General features: G+C 38.8%; 2 protein-coding genes across 2 annotated transcripts in view; both read left to right on the plus strand.

Annotated features, from left to right (window-relative positions):
- The window catches only part of LOC135771698 (uncharacterized), a 232,922-nt gene that overhangs the window by 116,454 nt on the left and 92,234 nt on the right, over window positions 1-24,234 (plus strand). The window lies entirely within an intron of this gene.
- The window catches only part of LOC135771732 (uncharacterized), a 34,491-nt gene continuing 16,504 nt past the window's right edge, over window positions 6,248-24,234 (plus strand). The window contains exons 1-2 of the mRNA XM_065282118.2: window positions 6,248-6,491; window positions 6,578-6,836. Of these exons, the coding sequence (XP_065138190.1) occupies window positions 6,480-6,491; window positions 6,578-6,836 (271 nt within the window). The 5' untranslated portion in view covers window positions 6,248-6,479. The remainder of the gene's footprint in view (window positions 6,492-6,577; window positions 6,837-24,234) is intronic.

The following is a 24,234-nucleotide window of genomic DNA, read 5'->3' on the forward strand; positions in this document are numbered from 1 at the left end:
CCTGATTTCATTAACTGTGACTAAATGTGTCAAACTAGTGTAATCATTATAACATTATAAATCATAAATCGAATTGCTTCTACTTTTGAAATTTGAACGTGCAAAATGACATATAAATTGCCTTTTATTATAAGACATGCAAAGTAATATTGGATTGAAACATCCATAATTTTAGTGTATGAATCATTTTAGTCGAGAAATGGCTGCCCACCCAAAAATCCTGACTGCCTCCCCCAGTCCAGCAAGCCTAGTACCGGGCCTGTTTTGTATGTCTTTGACCTCATGTGATTGGATAGTTCTCAGAGTCTCATAACCCCGTTGCAGATTGCCATGTAACTGTTAGATACAGTACTAATCAGTAAAAGCAAGTGAAATACCTTGAGATGAAAGAAAATATAATTTTATGCTTACAAAATCACCCTTTACAAGACATTCAGCTGAAGAATAAATAAAGGATTAAGGAGCTTGGACCAGATTGAGCAGCAGGAAATGATCATGGTCGAGTTTACACTGTGTGCTTTTCCAGGAGATATGGCAAACAAAGTTGGCCAACATTAGCTGGATGCTATAGTATGTAAGTCATCATGATATTTATTATTTTCTCTGTTTGCTGTTTCAAAGTCTGCGTGATAGAGCACATTTGAGCTGCCTTTGTAGACATGCAGATAATTCATTTTTTTTCTTTGGCTTGATCAACTTCGTTGCAAAAACTGTGATTAGGAAACTTTACTGTGCGCGTGTGTGTGTGTGTGTATGTATGTGTGTGTGTGTGTGTGTGTGTGTGTGTGTGTGTGTGTGTGTGTGTGTGTGTGTGTGTGTGTGTGTGTATGTGTGTGTGTGTGTGTGTGTGTGTGTGTGTGTGTGTGTGTGTGTGTGTGTGTACCTGGTAATTATCACGTTGTGGGGACCAATTGTCCCCACAAAGATAGGAATACCAGTGTTTTTCTGACCTTGTGGGGACATTTTGATGTCCCCATGAGGAAACATGCTTATAAATCAAACAGAATGATGTATCTTGAAAATGTGAAGTAGTAGAAGGGTTTCTGTGATGGTTGGGGTTAGGGAATGGGGTAGGTTAGGGGAATAGAATATACAGTTTGTGTGGTATAAAATGCATTAAGTCTATGGAATGTCCCCACAAAACATGGAAACCAGAATGTGTGTGTGTGTTTGTGTGTGTGTGTGTGTGTGTGTGTGTTTGTGTGCGCGCTCATGCGTGTGTCAGATTGTCAGATCGTCAGATCAGGTTAACCAAAGTGTTATGGAAGAGCACTCAATCGCTATTTTGTAATTTGATTTGTTCATACTTGCCTGTTCAGCACAAAGTTTGAGTGTTTTATCGCCTCAGCTGTCTGTCATAGCGTGATCATTCATTCATCTGCTTCATGTGATGTTAAACATGTTAAACAATGCACGTGTCACAAGTGACTATCGGGGCGGAACCAAAGTTTGGAAAAATAGTTCCACCTGGACCGAATTACCCGAACACCGGCACTTCTGGGTAACCCCGGGCAACGGAATCAGCGGAAACCAGTGACAGGTGTGACTGTTGGCGTGGCGAATGCTGATTGGAGGATACAAGAGAAGAGGAAGTATAAATAGAACAAGTGAAACACAAGGGCTGCGTCCGAAACCGCATACTGTATAGTAGGTACTGAATTAGATGAAGTACCTACTTACTTGGCGTTAAAACAATAGGTACTGTATAGTATGAATCCTGGTAGTATGAATGAGATTCGGACGTACTACATCCGCCATGTTGCTACATCACGTGACATACGTCGTCATCACGTCATGTCATTTCAGCGCGAAAACAGCCACATGCCTCTTCTTCTTCGTTGGATAACTCCTCTCTCGGGGCATCATGGGATAGTGAAGCGTCCATCGTATGCACACTGCAAAATCTAACCGGACGTAGTAGGTCATCCGGGTACTTTTCGCATACTGTTTTTCGAATACTATGTATTCGGACATACTACTCGCCTCGCCAACTGCTTTTCGCGTACTATATAGTATGAAGTAGGCGGTTTCGGACCCAGCAAAGATGTTGTTCATTGTTTTGTTCCATTGTTGGTGGATGTTGAAGCGGGCGTTGTGGCAAGCGGTGTTGATGTGGTGAAGAGGACTTGAAGAGAGATCTGTTTGAGAAAAGAGGACAGAGAAACAAGTTATGGAAACAGGTTTGGAAAGCAAAAAATTTAATTGAAGCGGTACATTCTCACTTGTGTGTATACATCTGCATCGAAGGCCACAGCGAAGCACGATCTCTGGCGGAGAGTTTGCACAGTTTAGTGACTTCTTGGGAGATCGCTGAAGGAAGGAGAATAACACAGAAGGGGAGAAATCACCGTCAACAGACTGTGAGTACCAGTGGCCTATTTATCTACCTTGAAAGCGTTGGAGGAACAGACAGTCACTATTTGTGAGGAGTGTGTTGTTGTGTAGTGGCCCTACCTTGGAGAACGAAGCCGGTGGGTGAGCCAGTGGATTGTAGGACATCTGGAGTGCTGTGCGGGGACCTGTGGCAGCGAATTCAAACACCTTTCCCTCCAGTAAAGTATATTGACCCAGTGTGGAGGTATGGGCCTTATTTGTCATTATACCACGGGTCTGTTGAATGCTGCATTCTGATTGGCTGAGAAATGTTCTATGGGTGTATGGGAGGTATGGGGGTATGTCTTAAAAATAGGCACCAGAGCAATGTTTGTGGTAACCGTGGTATAAGAGGAATAATTGACTCCATTCCTTTGAATTATTTGAAAATAATGCACACCTGCGGTGTAACGCTTCGCGTCGTGCCGCATTACCACCTTGGTGTGCATTATTTTCTTATAATTCAATGGCCCGTCGTCAATTATTCCTTACCTAACAGAAGTGTGGAGTGCCGTGGGTGAGTGTGCATTATTGACGTGTGTGCACCTGAAGTATTTGAGTGCCGTGTCTCCTGTCGCTCATACCGTCCCTAGGTCAAACCAGTTGCTGTGCGGTGCACCGTGGAGCTGCTGTGGCGTGATTATCATCGTGGACTTACCTGCTTATTTCCCCCGCCTGCGTGTCCTGGATCTGCATGCTGTGGAAAAGATCCCCACATGGAAAAAACATATATAAACATATATGTTTCAATATAGGTTTTGATATAGGTTTTACTTATATGTGACATATATAAAATTGGCCGTTTTCCTATATTATATGTACATATAATAAATTAAACATAAATAAAGGTCCAACCAATGACAGTCTGCACCTGCAGGAGCCAGGATACAAACCTCCAACCTTCCGATCACAAAAAAATTGCAATCCCATGTGCCACTGCTGGGATTTGAACACCCAACCTTCCGATCACCTCGCTCTACCATCTGCGCTACTGTCACTGTTAAAGAACCTGGAACAGTAGCTCTTAAATTGTGCAGAAATTGTAACACTCTTAAAACAAATGTGTAAAAATAACACATCTAATGTGTTGTCCTTAACTTAACACAACTCTGTGTTATTTTTAACACACACTTTGTGTTGTTTTAACACATCGTGTCCCTTTTCTTTATTTAAACTCAAAATCAAGATGAAATGACACATAGTGTGTTAAATAGGATTAACACATCCTTTCATATAGTGTAGTTCAATTCCATAAAATGCCAATTACATGTGACACAAATTTCATGTTTTTGCACATACATAAGTTCTTGCATTTTTTTTGTTAGTTCTCAGTTATTGCCTTGATAATAGAAAATATGAGCTGGGCATGTATGACATTTGCCAAAGTGAGATATGAGCTACAAAATTACCAGATCCTGCTTTATAGGAGACATAACTTATAGGGCTCATATGTGGATATGAAGAAGCAATACAGGAGACCTGTATGGCCTGAGGTGCATATATGTGCATATACAATTTTGCATATATGCAGCATATATATTATCATATATGGGCATATATGCTGTATATGTGCAGCATATATGTGGATATTAGCTGCATATAGGTTTCATATATGTGCATATATATTATTATATATGTGCATATATGCTGTATATGTGCAGCATATATGTGCATATTAGCTGCATATAGGTTTCATATATGTGCATATAGCATATATGCTGTATATGTGCTGCATATATGCTGTATATGTGCTGCATATATGCTGTATATGTGCTGCATATAGGTTTCATATATGCACATATATCCACATATAGGTTCTTTCCATGTGGGTCATAGTGGAAATTAGGGGAAATAGAGAAATTGTGGAGACACCTACTAACTATTGTGTGCAACCCTGTGTGGAGAGAGAGCCTAGCCGCCTGTCACACCAGTATAGGTATCGTGCTGACCTTGAGGAGGAAGCGGAGTTGACGAGTCTGCTACGGACACCATCTCACAGTCCCACCTCCTTCTCGCCGAGGATCAAGGTCAGGTAATGTACAACCTTTTGCCACCTATGCTGTAATACTCGCTTGTGATGTGTCAAGAGTGAGAGAGGAAGAGTAAAGCTAGGAATCATACTTACCTGAAGAGCTTATCGAATTAGAACCCAAAAAGCATATGTACCTGAACTTTCTTGTCGACACAGAGCTGCACGCCATTGAACAACAGAGCCAGAGCTAAGGGCTACATTTACCTGAACTGTCTTGTTGATACAGAGCAGCATGCCCTTCGCACCGCAGAGCAAGAGCTAAGAGCTATATGTACCTAAGCTGTCTTGTCATTACAGAGCTGGACGCCATTGAACCGCAGAGCCACATCAGAGCCCAAGCTAAGAGCTATATGTACCTGGACTGTCTTGTTAATGCAGAGCAGCACACCCATTGAACCGTGGAGTCAGAGCTAAGAGCTATATGGTACCTGAACTGTCTTATCAGTGCAGAGTTGCACGCCATTGAACCACAGAGTGCACCAGAGCCAGAGTCAAAAAGCTGTACATACCTGAACTGTCCTGTTGACCGTCGAGCCATCCTAGAGTGAGTAAAAGTTAACCTTACCTGAGAAAACCGTAGGTCCAGTCCTGCGTGCCGAGCAAAGTCCCCACCTACCTGGTACGTCCACAAGCCTAGGAGAGTGACGCCCTCGAGGTAACCTGAAAGGTAAAGTAGAGTGGTGGTCATTCCAGCAGCCTGCCCTCACAACTCTTCAGTGCCAGTTGGGACTTTAGCTGGCCGCGGACGGGGAGGAGTGGTCTCGGCGCCCTGCATAGAAGGAACAGAAGAGAGGGAGTTAGTTACGGACACGGAGAAAACCCCCCTTATACTTGCCTGATTTCACCCACGGGCAATTGTTGGAACAAGCCGTAGGACTGCTGGAGAACGACAGAGCAGGTAGTCGCCATAAACCCCCTAAATCCTCTAATTACTGTTTATTCTGCCTCCAGGAGCAAAGGAGGGTGCCACAGGTTCTAGGAACAAGGAAGGAGCTCCGCCTTCCCTGCCCCCCCTCCTTGTTAGTAGTGACTGGCCCGGCACTTGGCTCCTTTACCCCAGAAGAGTCTGTGGAGGACAGAAGGAGAGACCTTTTAAATTCCCCCTTCCCCCTGCTTAACAGCATTAAATAATTTAAATAAAATTTGTTTTAATTTTACTTACCTGCTTCGTGTGATTGGTCATTGGGGTGCTTTTGGGGACCTCCTCGAGGTGGAAGGTGCCGGAGGGGCATAGCAGCCCGCTCCGGCTGGTAACACACGTCTCTGTTCATCCGTTCTCCTCAAAAATAAATAAACAAACATGCACAGAGGTGAAAACCTATAATGAATATAGCTTAGCCCTTACAAAAATTAACCTTTTTTTTTTTAGTAAAATACAATTTAAAAAATCATAGTTAAACCTTAGTGTAGTAAAACCCTGGTTTTGCTTATAGTAACCACTACACAAAAAACATGGTTACTACACTTTTACCACAATAAAATCATGGTTAATTTTCATAAGGAAGGTACAGTGCTTCATAATGTGTGTTATTAATTGTTCAATTAACTAAATTCCATTGCAGTTCAATCATCTCCTGTAGGCAGTGTTTGAACCAACAGTCAATATCTACATATATTTTAATATTTGGTGAAGATCATTACAGTGTTTATCTTATATCGTGTACACTCTACTGACACGCCAGAAACAATAGAGCCGTAAATCTGCCTCCAGATCTGCAGCCTCCTCATACTCACTTGTAAAGCAGTGAGCGTCTTCTATCTCCAGTACAGCAGGAGGCGCTGCAGCTCTTTAGTCCGCAAATAAACTCACTAAAGAAAGAAAGAAAGAAAGAGCGCGCGTGTGATGTGTTTGTGTATCATCAGTGTTTTTCTCTCTTGCGTGTTTCATTGAGTGTAAACAGAGTCTTGTCTTTGTGTATTTAAGTGTTGAGACGTTGATGATGAGATGTGCTGTAAATCAATATGAACTGATCTGTCCATGCTGGATATATTGATGATTTCATCACAGAAATCTCTCAGCTGAAGAAAGGTGGCGTTACTGGAGACAAAGCTGATATCAAGAGGAGATTTAGCAATGAAACGAGAGGTTTGTGCAGCCTAAACATCATTTACCTGAATCAGACAACATCAAATAATTTCTAATCTTTCTGTCTGTGTGTGTTGTGTTGTCAGGATGTGGATTGTTGTGAATCTTCAGTGTATGTGACTGATGATGTGAGTCTGGATTCAGTGTGGATGAGCACAGATCAGAGTCGCACACCACAGACACTGCTGGACTCTAAACTCTCTGAAGAGAAATCCAGACACACACAGGACTCTGATCTCAGTCTGACTTTACTCTCAGAAATCAAAACTGAACCCCCAGAAATCAAAACTGAACTCACAGAAGAGGAAGATTGCATTGAGGAAGATGATGTTTTTATTTCATCAGGTATGTCTCCTAAATTATTTTCAAACATTTTTAACTGTCATAGGACCTATTTAGGGGTTTCAGTCACAAACTTACTAATTAAAAGAACAAAAAATACAAGTACTAAAATGTTAAAGGAGTTTATGATATCTTTAATACATATTGAGCAACAGGCATGTAAGCTTAAAGGGTTAGTTCACCCCAAAAGGATAATTTTATCATAAATCACTTACCCCTGTGTCATTCTAAACCCCCGAGTGCTCTGATTGTCTTCAGAACACATTTTTAGATATTTTTGATGAAAACTAGGAGCTCAGCAAACACAGAACATTCACTGTAGTGTTTTTTTAAGATATAACGAATAAACTTACATAGCCTTAGGGATGGCTTTTATTAAGGCAACTTTGTAAAGCTCCCATGCAGTGCAGTAAATGCCCACTGCTTTGTGTGTATTCACTACTGCTGCTATCCATTACATTTTTTTTAGGAAATTAAGAGAAAACACCTTTAAATCTATTGTATTCTTTCTTACTGCCCAAGTTGTGCGCGCTCCACTGCTGCAGCACGCGTTTCTCTACTCCAGTCCGCTCCTCCGGCACGCGCTTGTAAACTTTTAACTGTTAATTTTTCCTCAGAAATAGGGCTGTGCTGATTAATCTTGCAAATGCGCGTTTTCTCAATGAATGAATTTGAATGAATTACGGTGAAATGCCGCCACTTCCAAAAGCCAGAGGGCGCTCTCGTGTAGAAACGCCATTTGTGCCACAGAAGAAGTAGCATACCAAACACTATTCCAGGAAATGTCTAAAGGAATATTTATATTGCTTTTCTTCAGATTGTTTCAGTTATTTTTATGATAATAGCAAATATTTTGAATTATTGTGTTTGGCAAGTGTTGCTTTTTTAAATGCACGTTATAAAAGACTCAAACTCATAGTGATTTTTGATTGATATGGACTTCCTACTGATCACAGAGCCGTAGTACACGCACAAGCTGTGCATGAAACACAGAATCGGAGCCTTGCGATTCAGTATCGATTTTTAAGCAGGTCTTTTTAATGGGGAACGCGATGTATCGGCACAGCCCTACTCAGAAACAAACATTATTTTACTGATTTCTTTTTTCTCTCTTGTCATAAGTAACTTAAATATGAGAGAACAAATGTATATTTTATTGGTTTTCGATCGATTTTAACGTCTATATGGGGAGAATATGATGTTAAAAAAGCTTTTGATGGTTGTAAAACGGAGATAGCTATCTCATGCGGCTTTCACATAGGATGCGGTGTGCGCTGCGCTCGCCGCCGGGTTCGGCGCAGCCAAGAGATTTGTGCTCTGATGGCCAGACCAAAGTATGTGTGGTTTTCAATAAATTACTACAGTGTTTATATTTGCGTTAAATAGTCGATGAGGAATACAGAGACTGATGTTGCTCGTCTTCATTTTACGTAACTTTAAGCTGCCTACCTACAACAAGCTACTTGACTTAAAACACACCTGACATGCCAACTTAAATTGCTACGTGTTTCCATGACACGGCTTTCCTTCCGATGTCTCTGTAGGAGAATACACTTGCGTTCTAAAGCTCTGAGAATCCAGAGTATAAGCTTTCGTCCATGTTGCTTGTTTGGATGCCCCGTTTCTATTGGGCGCGCAGGTAATCGTCACAGAGCGCAGCGCAAAAGTTTAACTATTTTGAACTTTGACCGCGGCTTTGCTCGACGCAAGAACAAACCGCCCTCACGCGGCGCAAGCAATTGAAATGAATGGGTTTCATAGCGTAGCGCACACCGCGTCCTATGTGAAAGCCGCATTAGGCAGCAAAACTGTGGTAAGATTCGTTAAATTGAATGAAATGTTTTATTTGTCTCTTTACCTCCGAGACTACATTATTTTAGCAAATTATTTTATCTCTTTCTTAACTTCAGTTAATGTTCATGATTTCATTTGAAAGAACTAACAAAATTCTACCGTCTGTTAAAATTCCATGCAAAATCTGACGAAATGAGAATGTGAAAAGCAAAAACATGTGAATAAGCAGCATTTTTGGTCACACACCTTCCATTGACATCCATATGTAACTTTTCCTCTGATTTCTAATATTACAAATATCATAACTTTCTAAATCCTCAACAGATTTTTACAATACAGGTATTTTTGTGAATGGAAATGTCTGCTCTGTTTGGTCATGTGATACATTTTGAGCTTTTTTTCTGGGCGCAGAGCAAGGTTATTTTCGTAAACGAAAACTGAAACTAACACTAAAACATCAGACACAAAACTAAATCAGCTAAAAAACATTTTCGTTAACTGAAATAAAATTACAAATTCATAATAAATGAAGAAAACTAAACGAAACAGCAACAATTATTGAAAAACTAACTGAAATAAAGTAATAATTATCAAAAATAAGTATTAATTTTCGTAATTGATAAGCTCATTCTGTGGTGGAAAATCTGACATGTTTTAGTTTAAAACCAAACAGGCTGTATAAAATACCCCTTAATCGCCTACGTCACTGTGACGTCACTGCTCTAGCTGGAGGCAAAACATAAGAAAGAACTCATAGTAGGCGCGCTAAAAGTTTGAGGTTTTGACTTTAAAATGCCATCTTGTTGTGTTTTTGGCTGCCAAAATAGAAGGAACAGCACTTTTGGTTCAAAACTAAAGTTTTACTGGATCCTGGCAGACATTCCTTCACCGAAATAATGAAGACAATTGTGGTTGAATGGACAGAGATGATCATAAATAATGCTCGTGTTTGCAGTGCACACAAAGTTACAAAAATAGTTGTCACGTCCCACAGAGTCAGTGATTGTACTTTGGACAGTTCCAAACCTTCTAAGGGGCCAATCACACCAAAAGCATTTATGGCAGTTGCAGGCTCCTTTTTAAATGATATTCTATGGGCAGAGAGTGTTTGCGCAATGTTTATGCGTGCTGAGCGCCTTGCGGTTTTTGCCGCTGGCCACAGCACGCGCCTTTGAAGGAACGCTGATGTCATTCACTTCTTTCCATTGTCCAATCGAATGAGGGGAGAGGCGGGCCTTACGTTGTAGTGTTTGCGTGTCCTGCGTGTTTGTGCACCTCTCATCCTCAAACAAGGTCAGAGCAAGCGTCCTTCTTTTTAAGTTTCCAAGCGTTTAAAGCGCTTTTGGTGTGATTAGCCCCTTATGCATCCATATTTAATAAATCCCTCCTAAAACGTGCTTGCTTACGCTTGTCAACATTGCGTCCGCTCACCTCTTTTTGCCTTCAGCTAAGCCCCGCCCACCCGGAGACATTGCAATGTTTTCAAACTTTTAAGGGGTCTTTACCTGTAGATGACGCAGTGTTTCCTCTAGGATTTTTTCCAGCAGTGGCGCCCATGATGATTATAAATATACATTTATTTTTTATGTAGAATAGAGGCTACAGTAAAGTAACGTATTTTTTTATCATTTTCATGATGTCATTTACTTTTCCTTATATTTATAGCATATTGCTTTTCTATGTTTGATCTAAAAATACGTTACATAGCTTTGTACGGATCTTGTAGTGTAGTTTTAATGTAGTGTGCAAGTTTGTGGTGCTCGTGTTTAGCATTACAGTTCCCTGTTGCAAAGTCATGCACATTCCTGTTTGATAATCCACACCGCTGTGATTGACAGAAAACCTGACCAGTTATCCGAAATCAGCAGCTATTTTATTCCACACCCGGCCTGTTTGACATAAAGACTGTGACTCCGACCCGGTCACACCGCAAATCACGCAGTTAAATGGAAACCTTTAACGATCTTCTTCAGACAGAGCTTAAACACATATAAGCACAAGGCCATTTAAAAACTGGAATCGAGTTGAATTCTGGTCTTGGATGTTAGACCCGCAGTTCAGCTTTTGCCTATCGAGTCCTGACCTGCATCTACAACGCAAATGACACATTAATGTTATTACACTCATTACATCGAATATTATGCGTTTTACCCGCGGGTACCCCGACCCTCCTGTTTTGATTTTTATATATATATATATATATATATATATATATATATATATATATATATATATATATATATATATATATATATATATATATATATATATATTTAGGGATGCACCGAATATTCGGCCACCGAAAATTTTCGGCCGAAAACCGAAAAACCACTTTTGGGCCATTTTCGGCCGAAAATTTTCGGTGGCCGAAAGACTTTTATCACCGAAAAAATACGGCCGAAATAATGTGATGACGCAAACAGAAACCGCGACCTGCACGTGCTTGTCTGAAGTAACATATCTGCGGTGTGGACTAGGTTTCTCTCAAACCCGCGTCCGCCGAATTTCTGACCAGGATCTCCGCAACCTGTGAGTTTCACTCCCGCCCACGACCGTAATGTTTGTGTCCAAACCCGCGGAGTTTCTCTGGGCATTTGTGTACAGTTTTCACAAGCTCCGACTAAACATTCGTTCAGATTAACATCCAGAATAACATTTAACATGATTGCTTTTAAAATTAGGGATGTGCACGAATGGTCAAATATTCGATCTGCAATAATAATTAGAATGGGGAAAAAATGATATTCAAATGTTTTTAATCCGCCACCGCAGCATTACGGCTACTGCTCATTGAATCCTTTTTCACTTCACCTGTACGGTCTTTTACAGACTTTAATATAAAATATACATGAAAATTAATATGTATGTATTTCTGATTGTTTTGGTAATTCAGATTGCAGACTCATTTAAGTGTTTAGAGTTTTAATGCCGGGTGCTTCTCCGCCGCCGCATCAGCGTGCATGATGAGAGATTTGTTCGCTTCCTTACATAGCCTAGTTTATTTTGTTGTTAAAACGACACGAGACACGCATGGAAAGCGAAACGGAGAACGTTTATTTTATCTGTGGATATGGTTATAACAAACCCGATAACTGCAAATGCCATAACAGCAAACAATAGCTCCGTTTTGTGAAGTGTTGTTAAATTAAGCTCGTAACTTTGCACCCTCAGCAATAGCCTAATGTATCAAGCCAGCTTGCGTTATTTGTAACATAATATTAAATTCAGATATATTTGTTAGATCCGTTTGTTGTTCTCACTGGATAACAACAGAGCAGAGTTTTTTCTGCAGCTGGCATTAATGAGAAAAACGGGTTTCACCGGAGAAGGTAGGCTAAATATGATTTTCTTTTTAAACAAAAACATGTCAGACTAAATAAAGAAGATATTCATATTTGACTGAGCCTTCGACCCATTCGGGGTTTTAACGTGCATTAAAATGCCATCATTTTTTTATCAGCATTTTGTAACATTAACGTTAGAACAAAACCACAACTAGCACATCTCAGTTTTTAAATGTATACTGCATGGCAAACAAGCACCAAAGGATTAATCAAACAAATCCTTCAGCCTATATAACTGAAGTTGGGTTTGTTTATGCCACATGCTGTTTGGCTTATTTTTCTTCTCAAATTGTGTGTGTTGACTCCATTTCTATTACACACAAAAATACCATAAGTGCAATGGTAGTACTAATAATTGGCATAATTTCTTTCGGTGTTTCGGTTTTCGGCCTTGGTTTCCTCTTTTTCGGTTTCGGCCAAGAATTTTCATTTCGGTGCATCCCTATATATATTAGAGCCCGACCGATATATCGGCAGGCCGATATTATCGGCCGATATTAGGCATTTTCTAAACTATTCATATCGGCAATCATAATGGCCGATAAACGAATATTAAAAAAATAAATAAAGAAACCCGGACGAAACAGCCTTCAACCATGTCATGAGTGTTGCCATTGTATAGTTTGTCCACCAGAGGGCACTTTACCATTACCCTGTAGGGAACACTCGTGTGTAACGCGTCACACATCCTGCAACCTGCTGATTTCAGCCAGACCAGGGCAGAGATGACAGCGGTTTAGTTGATGGTGAGTTGGTCACGAGACATACATTGCTTGAATAACAATTAAAAGAACATCCCAGTCAGTTCTCTTAACTCAAATAAGCATGACAAAATTTGTGACTATCATGTCCAGTTTTGCTGCTCTTAAATAAGCCGAGAGTGAAGCGGAATTACCTAGTAATGTTACGTTGACTGAATGTCCTTTTAACTTTTGACAATGCGACGAAAGTATTTCTTTAATAGTGTGACAGTTAAAGCAATGAGACGTATCATCTCTCCTTAGCCTGTTATATTGAAAATGTATGTTTTACAATTTGCAGTGTGATGTTATTCTTTGCTAAATTATGTCTCTTCATAGACCTGCTAATGCCAGTATCAGTGGAAGACCGCTAACGTTAACGAGCTTGGAAACCACAACGAACTTATTCTGCCTAAATAAAGTAATGATTACTGTATTTATAACTAGCATATCTCTGGTTACAGTCCCTGCATTGTAAAATGAAAGTTAGACTTGCGGGGAGTGAACATTTAGACATAGAGAAAAGGTATCAAACCTAGCTTTTGCATAAAAGTTCGCTTTTCTTTTATACGTGTGTGAAATTCACTGACGCCAAGTGTGCGTTGCAGACTGTCATTCAGCCGCAGAATTAACGAGTCACATAATGGATTTAGATCGCTAAATAGTAGGTTTTAGAAGGCAGGCAGCAACTGATGATTGAAAATGGTTTGATGTAGCTTGATGGAAAGAATTTAAAAAGTGCAGGTAAAGGGATAAGCAAGCTGACATTGTAGTATACCGGAATATCAGACGAGTTTTTTTGTCCTAAAAATAGGTACAAAAAATAGGGCGTCGTCTGAGGGGCTTTTTACACCTGGTCACTTCATGCGTTTTCTCTGATCGAATAGCTATCTGATCGTAAAAAGACAAGGTGTAAATGCCCTCTGAAACGATTTCGAGACGGATTTAAATCCGATCGCTCAAACCACTTCAGGCATTTCAAAGAAGTGTAAATGCATCTGGTTGATGAAACCACATACGTCGCGCTTTACTCCTCCCAAACGTAAACACGTCACTCGCAAGTAAGCTGGAAGAGCGCCAAACAAACAAAGATGACACGCCTATTGCTTCATGGAGTGATGACAGCGGGTAAAAAAGCTTCATAGAATCAATATAAGAGTCTAATGACAAACTTTAATGATATTAAACAAAGAAATAAAACTTTAAGAGAGTTTGTGAATGCTTTTCCCGTCATGGACCTGCATTAAATCACCGCGCTGTCACTCTCCTGCTGTGCTGTATTGCGTGCTTCAGCTCATGAGCAAGGAGAAACGCGCGTCCCCTGCCCAACATACAGTACAACATACAGTAAGTGCTGCCTATTGTTGCATAAACATCATCTTAAGTTTTTTAAGGCAGAGTAATAAATAGTGTATTTGCATTTTGGGCGGGAGTAAACGATCGGATTCATATCTGTTTTGCCAAGACGCATTCATGTGGCCAAATGTAAATGGAACAGTTTTAACAAATCAGATAGCTATCCGATCAGAGAAAACACATGAAGTGACCAGGTGTAAAAAGGGGGGGGAAAGCACAACGGAATTCATCTGAAATAGTGTCTGAAAAGCAACCCATTAAGAAAAAAACAGCTCTCCCTTCTAATATGCATTTAAAATCAGAGCAGCAACATAAAATCTGTGTTTAACTGAATTAAAACGCTGCACGTTTACGGTTAACTAAAACTTGCCGAGAGAGAGAGAGAGAGAGAGAGAGAGAGAGAGAGGTGCGTGCGCGAGAGAGGCAGGGAGGGAGAGAGAGAGAGAGAGAGAGAGAGAGAGAGAGCTGAATGCGTGAGATGCAGAGACAGAGAGAGAGATAATAAAAATTAAAATAAAATTATTTTCTGGTGAAAACCCAAAAATACATTTGGAAAATGGGGGGTCGTCTTATATTCGGGAGGCAATATAGGGACAAATTTTTACACACGCACACAAACATTTAGGAATGACCTTTATCTTGTTTAATATAAATGATGATGATAGTAATAATGTGATCATTAATTTTTGTGATTATTACGGTCAATAATAATAATAATAGAAGTAATAGTTGTGGCTGTAGCAGCAATTGGGTAGGGAATTCTGTTAATGTTTTGTTGCGCGTTTCTGGAAAAAAAAAAATTATCGGCCGATATATCGGCTTATCGGTTTTTAAAACCAACAAACATTTGTATCGGTATCGGCCTTCAAAATCCTTTATCGTTCGGGCTCTAATATATATATATATATATATATATATATATATATATATATATATATATATATATATATATATATATATATATATATATATATATATATATATATATATATATATTAGGGATGTCAATTTAAGCAATTTCCCATATTCGATGATCATTTAAATTAACGATCAATCAATCGAATAATCGTTAACAGTAATAGTGCAATAAGCCTTCACTGCAGTTGCATATAGCCAATGACATACAAGTGTGCATAAAAACGACAGCTTCCTCACGCGAATTAAAAGATTTTATCTTGTCTAAATAACATGCTAGTGGGATTGTAAAATGAGTCAATGTAGTTGTTGTTTTGATAAAATCATCAATTTAAACTTATCTCGTAATGAAATATAATGACTAATAGACACAGTAAACTCCGCCTCACATGGGCACTCTGCAACAGACGCATGAAAGTCCATGTCAAAATAACAGTTTTATTATCATCAAGTGTTATTTATCAAGTTGTTTACCTCGCTTTCCGAGTCGTTGATACACTGTTTGTAATTATATCCAAGAAGCACACGAAGGGCACTTTTCTCGTCGTCACCTCAGTTTAGACGTACTTTCAGCAAAGATGCTTATATTACGGAGATGCCAACCTTCCATTAGAAAACACGCAGCGCCTCAGCCAGTCAATAATGATGATCAGTGATATATGTTGCGGGCATTCAGGGTGTAACGACAGTCAGTTACAGTTTACATTTGACAGTTTCTTGCCATAATTTAAGATGACATTTTAATCTGTTCATTAAAAACGGCTTCTGGTCTCCTTCTCTGTATATAGCAGCGTTGCTATGCTAATCTTGCAGGCTTCCCCGAAGAGGGTCTTTGCTTTCAGTATCCTAAACGTATTTGCATTTTCTGCGTCGGACCCTGTCAGATCCACTGCGGGTGTAATTTCGTTGCGTTGGCAGCCAGCCAGCCTCGTCTCGCATGACGTTAAAAAGCACATGCGTGTGCTTGGCATCGAGCGTCGTTGTGATCATAGCTAGTAGTTTAACTTTTGCGCGCTCGCTTAATTTTTTTTTCTCCGACTGTATGTGTTTTGCGCAGGCGCCGCACACACGTGCATGATTTTGTTTCCAACAATCGTTAAGTTTTATCGAGTAAATTCTTATCGACAATTAATCGAAGATCGATTAATTGTTAACATCCCTAATATATATATATATATACAGTGGGGCAAAAAAGTATTTAGTCAACCACCAATTGTGCAAGTTCTCCTACTTAAAATGATGAGAGGGGCCTGTAATTTTCATCATAGGTACACTTCAACTATGAGGGACAAAATTAGGAAAAAAATCCAGAAAATCACATTGTCTGATTTTTTAAGAATTTATTTGTAATTTATGGTGGAAAATAAGTATTTGGTCAATAACAAAAAAGCAAGATTTCTTTCTCTCACAGACCTGTAACTTCTGCTTTAAGAGGATCCTCTGTCCTCCACTTGTTACCTGTATTAATGGCACCTGTTTGAACTTGTTAGTAGAGCCCGACCGATATATCGGCAGGCCGATATTATCGGCCGATATTAGGCATTTTCTAAACTATTCATATCGGCAATCATAATGGCCGATAAACGAATATTAAAAAAATAAATAAAGAAACCCGGACGAAACAGCCTTCAACCATGTCATGAGTGTTGCCATTGTATAGTTTGTCCACCAGAGGACACTTTACAACTACCCTGTAGGGAACACTCGTGTGTAACGCGTCACACATCCTGCAACCTGCTGATTTCAGCCAGACCAGGGCAGAGATGACAGCGGTTTAGTTGATGGTGAGTTGGTCACGAGACATACATTGCTTGAATAACAATTAAAAGAACACCCCAGTCAGTTCTCTTAACTCAAATAAGCATGACAAAATTTGTGACTATCATGTCCAGTTTTGCTGCTCTTAAATAAGCCGAGAGTGAAGCGGAATTACCTAGTAATGTTACGTTGACTGAATGTCCTTTTAACTTTTGACAATGCGACGAAAGTATTTCTTTAATAGTGTGACAGTTAAAGCAATGAGACGTATCATCTCTCCTTAGCCTGTTATATTGAAAATGTATGTTTTACAATTTGCAGTGTGATGTTATTCTTTGCTAAATTATGTCTCGTCATAGACCTGCTAATGCCAGTATCAGTGGAAGACCGCTAACGTTAACGAGCTTGGAAACCACAACGAACTTATTCTGCCTAAATAAAGTAATGATTACTGTATTTATAACTAGCATATCTCTGGTTACAGTCCCTGCATTGTAAAATGAAAGTTAGACTTGCGGGGAGTGAACATTTAGACATAGAGAAAAGGTATCAAACGTAGCTTTTGCATAAAAGTTCGCTTTTCTTTTATACGTGTGTGAAATTCACTGACGCCAAGTGTGCGTTGCAGACTGTCATTCAGCCGCAGAATTAACGAGTCACATAATGGATTTAGATCGCTAAATAGTAGGTTTTAGAAGGCAGGCAGCAACTGATGATTGAAAATGGTTTGATGTAGCTTGATGGAAAGAATTTAAAAAGTGCAGGTAAAGGGATAAGCAAGCTGACATTGTAGTATACCGGAATATCAGACGAGTTTTTTTGTCCTAAAAATAGGTACAAAAAATAGGGCGTCGTCTGAGGGGCTTTTTACACCTGGTCACTTCATGCGTTTTCTCTGATCGGATAGCTATCTGATCGTAAAAAGACAAGGTGTAAATGCCCTCTGAAACGATTTCGAGACGGATTTAAATCCGATCGCTCAAACCACTTCAGGCATTTCAAAGAAGTGTAAATGCATCTGGTTGATGAAACCACATACGTCGTGCTTTACTCCTCCCAAACGTAAACACGTCACTCGCAAGTAAGCTGGAAGAGCGCCAAACAAACAAAGATGACACGCCTATTGCTTCATGGAGTGATGACAGCGGGTAAAAAAGCTTCATAGAATCAATATAAGAGTCTAATGACAAACTTTAATGATATTAAACAAAGAAATAAAACTTTAAGAGAGTTTGTGAATGCTTTTCCCGTCATGGACCTGCATTAAATCACCGCGCTGTCACTCTCCTGCTGTGCTGTACTGCGTGCTTCAGCTCATGAGCAAGGAGAAACGCGCGTCCCCTGCCCAACATACAGTACAACATACAGTAAGTGCTGCCTATTGTTGCATAAACATCATCTTAAGTTTTTTAAGGCGGAGTAATAAATAGTGTATTTGCATTTTGGGCGGGAGTAAACGATCAGATTCATATCTGTTTTGCCAAGACGCATTCATGTGGCCAAATGTAAATGGAACAGTTTTAACAAATCAGATAGCTATCCGATCAGAGAAAACACATGAAGTGACCAGGTGTAAAAAGGGGGGGAAAGCACAACGGAATTCATCTGAAATAGTGTCTGAAAAGCAACCCATTAAGAAAAAAACAGCTCTCCCTTCTAATATGCATTTAAAATCAGAGCAGCAACATAAAATCTGTGTTTAACTGAATTAAAACGCTGCACGTTTACGGTTAACTAAAACTTGCCGAGAGAGAGAGAGAGAGAGAGAGAGAGAGAGAGAGAGAGAGAGAGAGAGGTGCGTGCGCGAGAGAGGCAGGGAGAGAGAGAGAGAGAGAGAGAGAGAGAGAGAGAGAGAGAGAGCTGAATGCGTGAGATGCAGAGACAGAGAGAGAGATAATAAAAATTAAAATAAAATTATTTTCTGGTGAAAACCCAAAAATACATTTGGAAAATGGGGGGTCGTCTTATATTCGGGAGGCAATATAGGGACACATTTTTACACACGCACACAAACATTTAGGAATGACCTTTATCTTGTTTAATATAAATGATGATGATAGTAATAATGTGATCATTAATTTTTGTGATTATTACGGTCAATAATAATAATAATAGAAGTAATAGTTGTGGCTGTAGCAGCAATTGGGTAGGGAATTCTGTTAATGTTTTGTTGCGCGTTTCTGGAAAAAAAAAAATTATCGGCCGATATATCGGCTTATCGGTTTTTAAAACCAACAAACATTTGTATCGGTATCGGCCTTCAAAATCCTTTATCGGTCGGGCTCTACTTGTTAGCAGTATAAAAGACACCTGTCCACAACCTAAAACAGTCAGAATGCAAACTCAACTATGGCCAAGACCAAAGAGCTGTCAAAGGACACCAGAAACAAAATTGTAGATCTGCACCAGGCTGGGAAGACTGAATCTGCAATAGGTAAGCAGCTTGGTGTGAAGAAATCAATTGTGAGAGCAATTATTAGAAAATGTAAGACATACAAGAACACTGATAATCTCCCTCGATCTGGGGCTCCACGCAAGATCTCATCCCGTAGGGTAAAAATTATCACCAGAATGGTGAGCAAAAATCCCAGAACCACATGGGGGGACCTAGTGAATAAACTGCAGAGAGCTGGGACCAAAGTAACAAAGGCTACCATCAGTAACACACTATGCAGCCAGGGACTCAATTCCTGCAGTGCCAGACGTGTCCACCTGCTTAAGCCAGTACATGTCCGGACCCGTCTGAAGTTTGCTAGAGAGCATTTGGATGATCCAGAAGAGGAGTGGGAGAATGTCATATGGTCAGATGAAACCAAAACATAACTTTTTGGTAGAAACTCAACTTCTTGTGTTTGGAGGAGAAAGATGCTGAGTTGCATCCAAAGAACTCCATACCTACTGTGAAGCATGGGGGTGGAAACCTCATGCTTTGGGGCTGTTTTTCTGCAAAGGGACCAGGACGACTGATCCGAGTTAAGGAAAGAATGAATGGGGCCATGTATCGTGAGATTTTGACTCAAAACCTCCTTTCGTCAGCAAGGGCATTGAAGATGAAACGTGGCTGGGTCTTTCAGTATGGCAGTGATCCCAAACATACCGCCCGGGCAAAGAAGGAGTGGTTTCGTAAAAATAATTTCAAGGTCCTGGAGTGGCCTAGCCAGTCTCCAGATCTCAACCCCATAGAAAATCTTTGGAGGGAGTTGAAAATCTGAGTTGCCCAGCCGACAGCCTTAAAACATCACTGCTCTAGAGGAGATCTGCATGGAGGAATGGGCCAAACTACCAGCAACAGTGTGTAAAAACCTTGTGGAGACTTACAGAAAAAGTTTGATCTCTGTCATTGCCAACAAAGGGTATATAACAAAGTATTGACATAAACTTTTGTTATTGACCAAATACTTATTTTTCACCATAATTTACAAATAAATTCTTAAAAAAATCAGACAATGTGATTTTCTGGATTTTTTTTCTCATTTTGTCTCTCATAGTTGATGTGTACCTTTGACAAAAATTACAGGCCTCTCTCATCTTTTTAAGTTTTTTGCCCCATTGTGTATATATATATATATATATATATATATATATATATATATATATATAATGATTACAGTGATTCCAAATGAATGTCCAAAAAACTTGAAATATGTTCAACGAAAGTTTAATCATGTCTTTTCTTATAGCACTGCTGATTCAAACCTCAATTCAACAGTCATTTTTAAAATGGTAAATGGACTGCATTTATATAGCGCTTTTAACAGACCTATGGCCATCCAAAGCGCTTTACAATTAGCCTCACATTCACCCATTCACGCGCACATTCATACACCGACGGTGGTGTCAGTCATGCAAGGCGCCATCCAGCTCGTCGGGAGCATCTGGGGTTAGGTGTCTTGCTCAAGGACACTTCGACACTTGGTCCGGTGGAGCCGGGGATTGAACCACCAACCTTCCGGTTTGTAGACAACCTACATGAACCACTGAGCCACTGCCGCCCCTTATAGGATACTCCTTATAATAGGAAGAGCCTGCGATTGATTGAAATTGCAGGGCCAAAAGGGTTTACTTAAAGTACATTTAGCAGTTTGGCTTTTCTAAGGGTCTATTATAACCTGTTCTGAAATTAGTTTATTAAAATTATTATATCGGAATACATATCACTATCGCAAGAGGCTGCAATGTATAACGCAATATGGATTTTAGGCCATATCGCCCATCCCTAGAACAAAGCAGTCTCTTAAAGAAATAAAAGTAGACAGTATTTATGCACCTGTAAATGTACAAAACGAAATGCAATACAGAAGTCAATGAATATTTATTTATGGCATTTTCAATAGTATATTAGTAGATAAATTAACGTGTATCTATGAAGTATGAAAACGAATAAATCATTATTTTGGGTAATGATTTAATCTGAATGGATCATTTTTAGTCAGACTTAAATGCTATCTATTACAACTTACATTATATCCCAAGTGTTACTTGGTTGAAAATATGTTGAAATATAGCCTATGCGAGAACAAATTACAGAACAAAAATGTTTAGCTCATGCAGACCGAACCAAAATCCGGTAATTAAGCGGACTCTCTGTAGGACGTGCTGAATCAGTCGAGTCGGCAGATGATCATCAATGTTTTCAATCTTTAAAACTGCATCTAAATGCAGAGGACACTCATCTTAATTTCACTTATTTCACACATTCACTGTATGATTTAACGAAATATGAATAGCATAGTATTACTGTAGGAGCTATTTAGTTATGTTTGGTATGTAATTTTCTTTCACGCCAATAGAGGGCGCCTAAGGTATATATCGTGTTAAATTACCGCAGCCAGGTGTGCGTGTATGATTAGGTAATTAGGAGTAATTATATTTTTATTTTATTTGTCTTTATTGTTTATTAATGATCAAATTTTGGAGTGCAAAGGAAGACACACCAATAAATGGATTGGAATATCCAAAAGTATATTTAGAGTTTTGCAAAGTGTTTTATCTAAGATCAAGTTTCAAACGATGTGTAAGAAGAACAAAGACCTCAAAATGGACAATCACGGACCTACAATTACATTTTGAATTGAAATTGACGAAAAACAAGTAAGGCTACTCTCTTAACTCTTGACAATCTATTTGGCCTTTATTATACATGTATGATGTGAATTTAACGTGAAAAGCGCGGTTGTTGCGGTTACTTGTCATTCATGAAGCTTCTCGCGGTAATACACACTGTAAAACATTTCAAGTTGGTTAAACTTAGAAACGAAAGTTCACCTGCTGCCTTACAAATCGAAGTAGAATGAACTTAAAGATATGCTTTGTTTCAACTCACAGAGATATGTTTTACATGGTGTTAAACTAATAATCATTTATTGTTTCAACTTCATCCTCGTAGTTGAAACAACTAGCCAAGTTACATCATCAGTTCAATAAAACTCACTTTATCACTTGATCTCAACTCAAAGAGTTATGTTTTACACGGGGTTAGATTAATAATCATTTGTTGTTTCAACTTCATACTTGTAGTTAAAACAACTAGCTAGGTTTCATTAACAGTTCAATTCATCATCTTGACTAATAATACTCACACTGAAATAAACTTGCAAATTATTAGCTCGAAAACTATTTATTTACACAAGAACAATTTGTAACATTGGCTTGGAAAAGCATTTTTGGTAAAAATGAATTTTACAAATGTTTATTAAAAACAAATTTCATTGAAATATTATATGGGTTTCTTTAATGTTTTTAAACTGTGAAATCAACACCATAGTTGTAATAATAGATACAGGTATGTGTAATGTTTCTTTTACTGATAAAAACTCAAATATGATAAAAATAGTTTTGCACTGTTCATTTTCAAATTATTATTATTATTTTAAAAGCCACGTATTTTAGAGTTAGTTTTTTTAAAGAACAATTAATGCAATATAACTATCCCCAAACCTTTTTTGTTAATACCCAGTCGCTAAGAAAGTCGGTAACACTTTATTATAATGTTCATGATTTAACATTAGTTAATGTATTAACTAACATGAACAAACCATGAGCAATACATTTGTTACAGTATTTATTCATCTTTGTTAATGTTAGTTAATAGAAATAAAGCTGTTCATTGTTTGTTCATGTTATTTCACGGTGCATTAACTAACGTTAACCAAATTTTAATAAAGTATTAGTAATGGTTGAAATTAACATTAATAAAGATTAATAAATGCTGAACTTCATGTGCAGTTCATCATTAGTTCATGTTAACTAATGCAGTTAACTAATGAACATTATAATAAAGTGTTACCAGAAAGTCTTTTACAAAATAAACCGATGGACCTTGGAAACAGTCAACATTTTACATCAGCTAGTTTGTATAGTATTTAACACCATTGGAAATGACCATTACTGTTCCATCCCTGGCATAGGCATCATTTGCAGCGCTCAACTGAAGTTCAACATCATGAGAGAAATCAGGAATAACAAAAGGATCAGGCCATTCCACTGATGAGGCACTAGTAATTGTAATGCAAAGTCAGAAATCGAACCAGAAGCTGTCAACAAAACTTTCAGTGTCACTCGATCTGATGGTAGATCTTTAATATCGGTGAAATTGCAGTGCTCATTTCCAAAGTCTGGATCCTCAAAGTGTAGAAGAAAGTTTCCTTGCAAGCCCAGAATGATGCACCATGTCACACATAGCTCCTTGACTGACTCAGGAACACTCTCTAGGGTGACACACCTTATTTCTTGAGATGACACAATAACTCTGAGAGGTATCTTAATGCACCAACTGCTGTAGAAGTGTGAAAAAGAGACTAAAGTTAGAAAAAGCAGCTTAGGCTTAGCTTATGAAATTGTACTACGAGTGAAGAACTGCTAAGTCTAAAGAATAAGCACCAAGTTGATAGCATTTGGCAACATTGTTTTTACAATACCTTATGTTAACTTGAATGTCCTCAAAGCGATGAGCAGCTCTTCTTCTATGCAGCCACACAGATGCAGAGTGACAAAACGAGACAATGTACACTCTTAGAACGAATGTGTTAAAAACAACACATTAGTGTTGATTCTGGGACAACACATTAACTGCGTCGTCCTGGAATCCACCCATCTCTGTGTTATTATTGAAACTAGAGCCCGACCGATATGCATTTTATGGGTCCGATGCCGATACAGATATTAGGGAGTAAAAAAACACTGATAACGATATATCGGCCGATATTCTTTATGTGTATATTATAGTACAGTACACATATACTACAGTATATTATACTACAGCAGGCTACTGTACATATAATACCCTATATACATTAACAGAATATACTATATATAAATACTTTTTTTGCAATGATCACTCACAAATGTGGTGATCAAACACTTAAAATGACGTGACAAAGATATGTAATATAGGCAGGTGTGTTTTACAAGTTAACCAAAAACTTTATTATCCAAAATGATTCTGATATAAGTGCATAAAACAGTAAACTTGACTAATTATAAATAACTTTAAAA

Source organism: Paramisgurnus dabryanus, chromosome 8 (genome assembly GCF_030506205.2).
Source record: "Paramisgurnus dabryanus chromosome 8, PD_genome_1.1, whole genome shotgun sequence".
Taxonomy (NCBI): Eukaryota; Metazoa; Chordata; class Actinopteri; order Cypriniformes; family Cobitidae; genus Paramisgurnus; species Paramisgurnus dabryanus.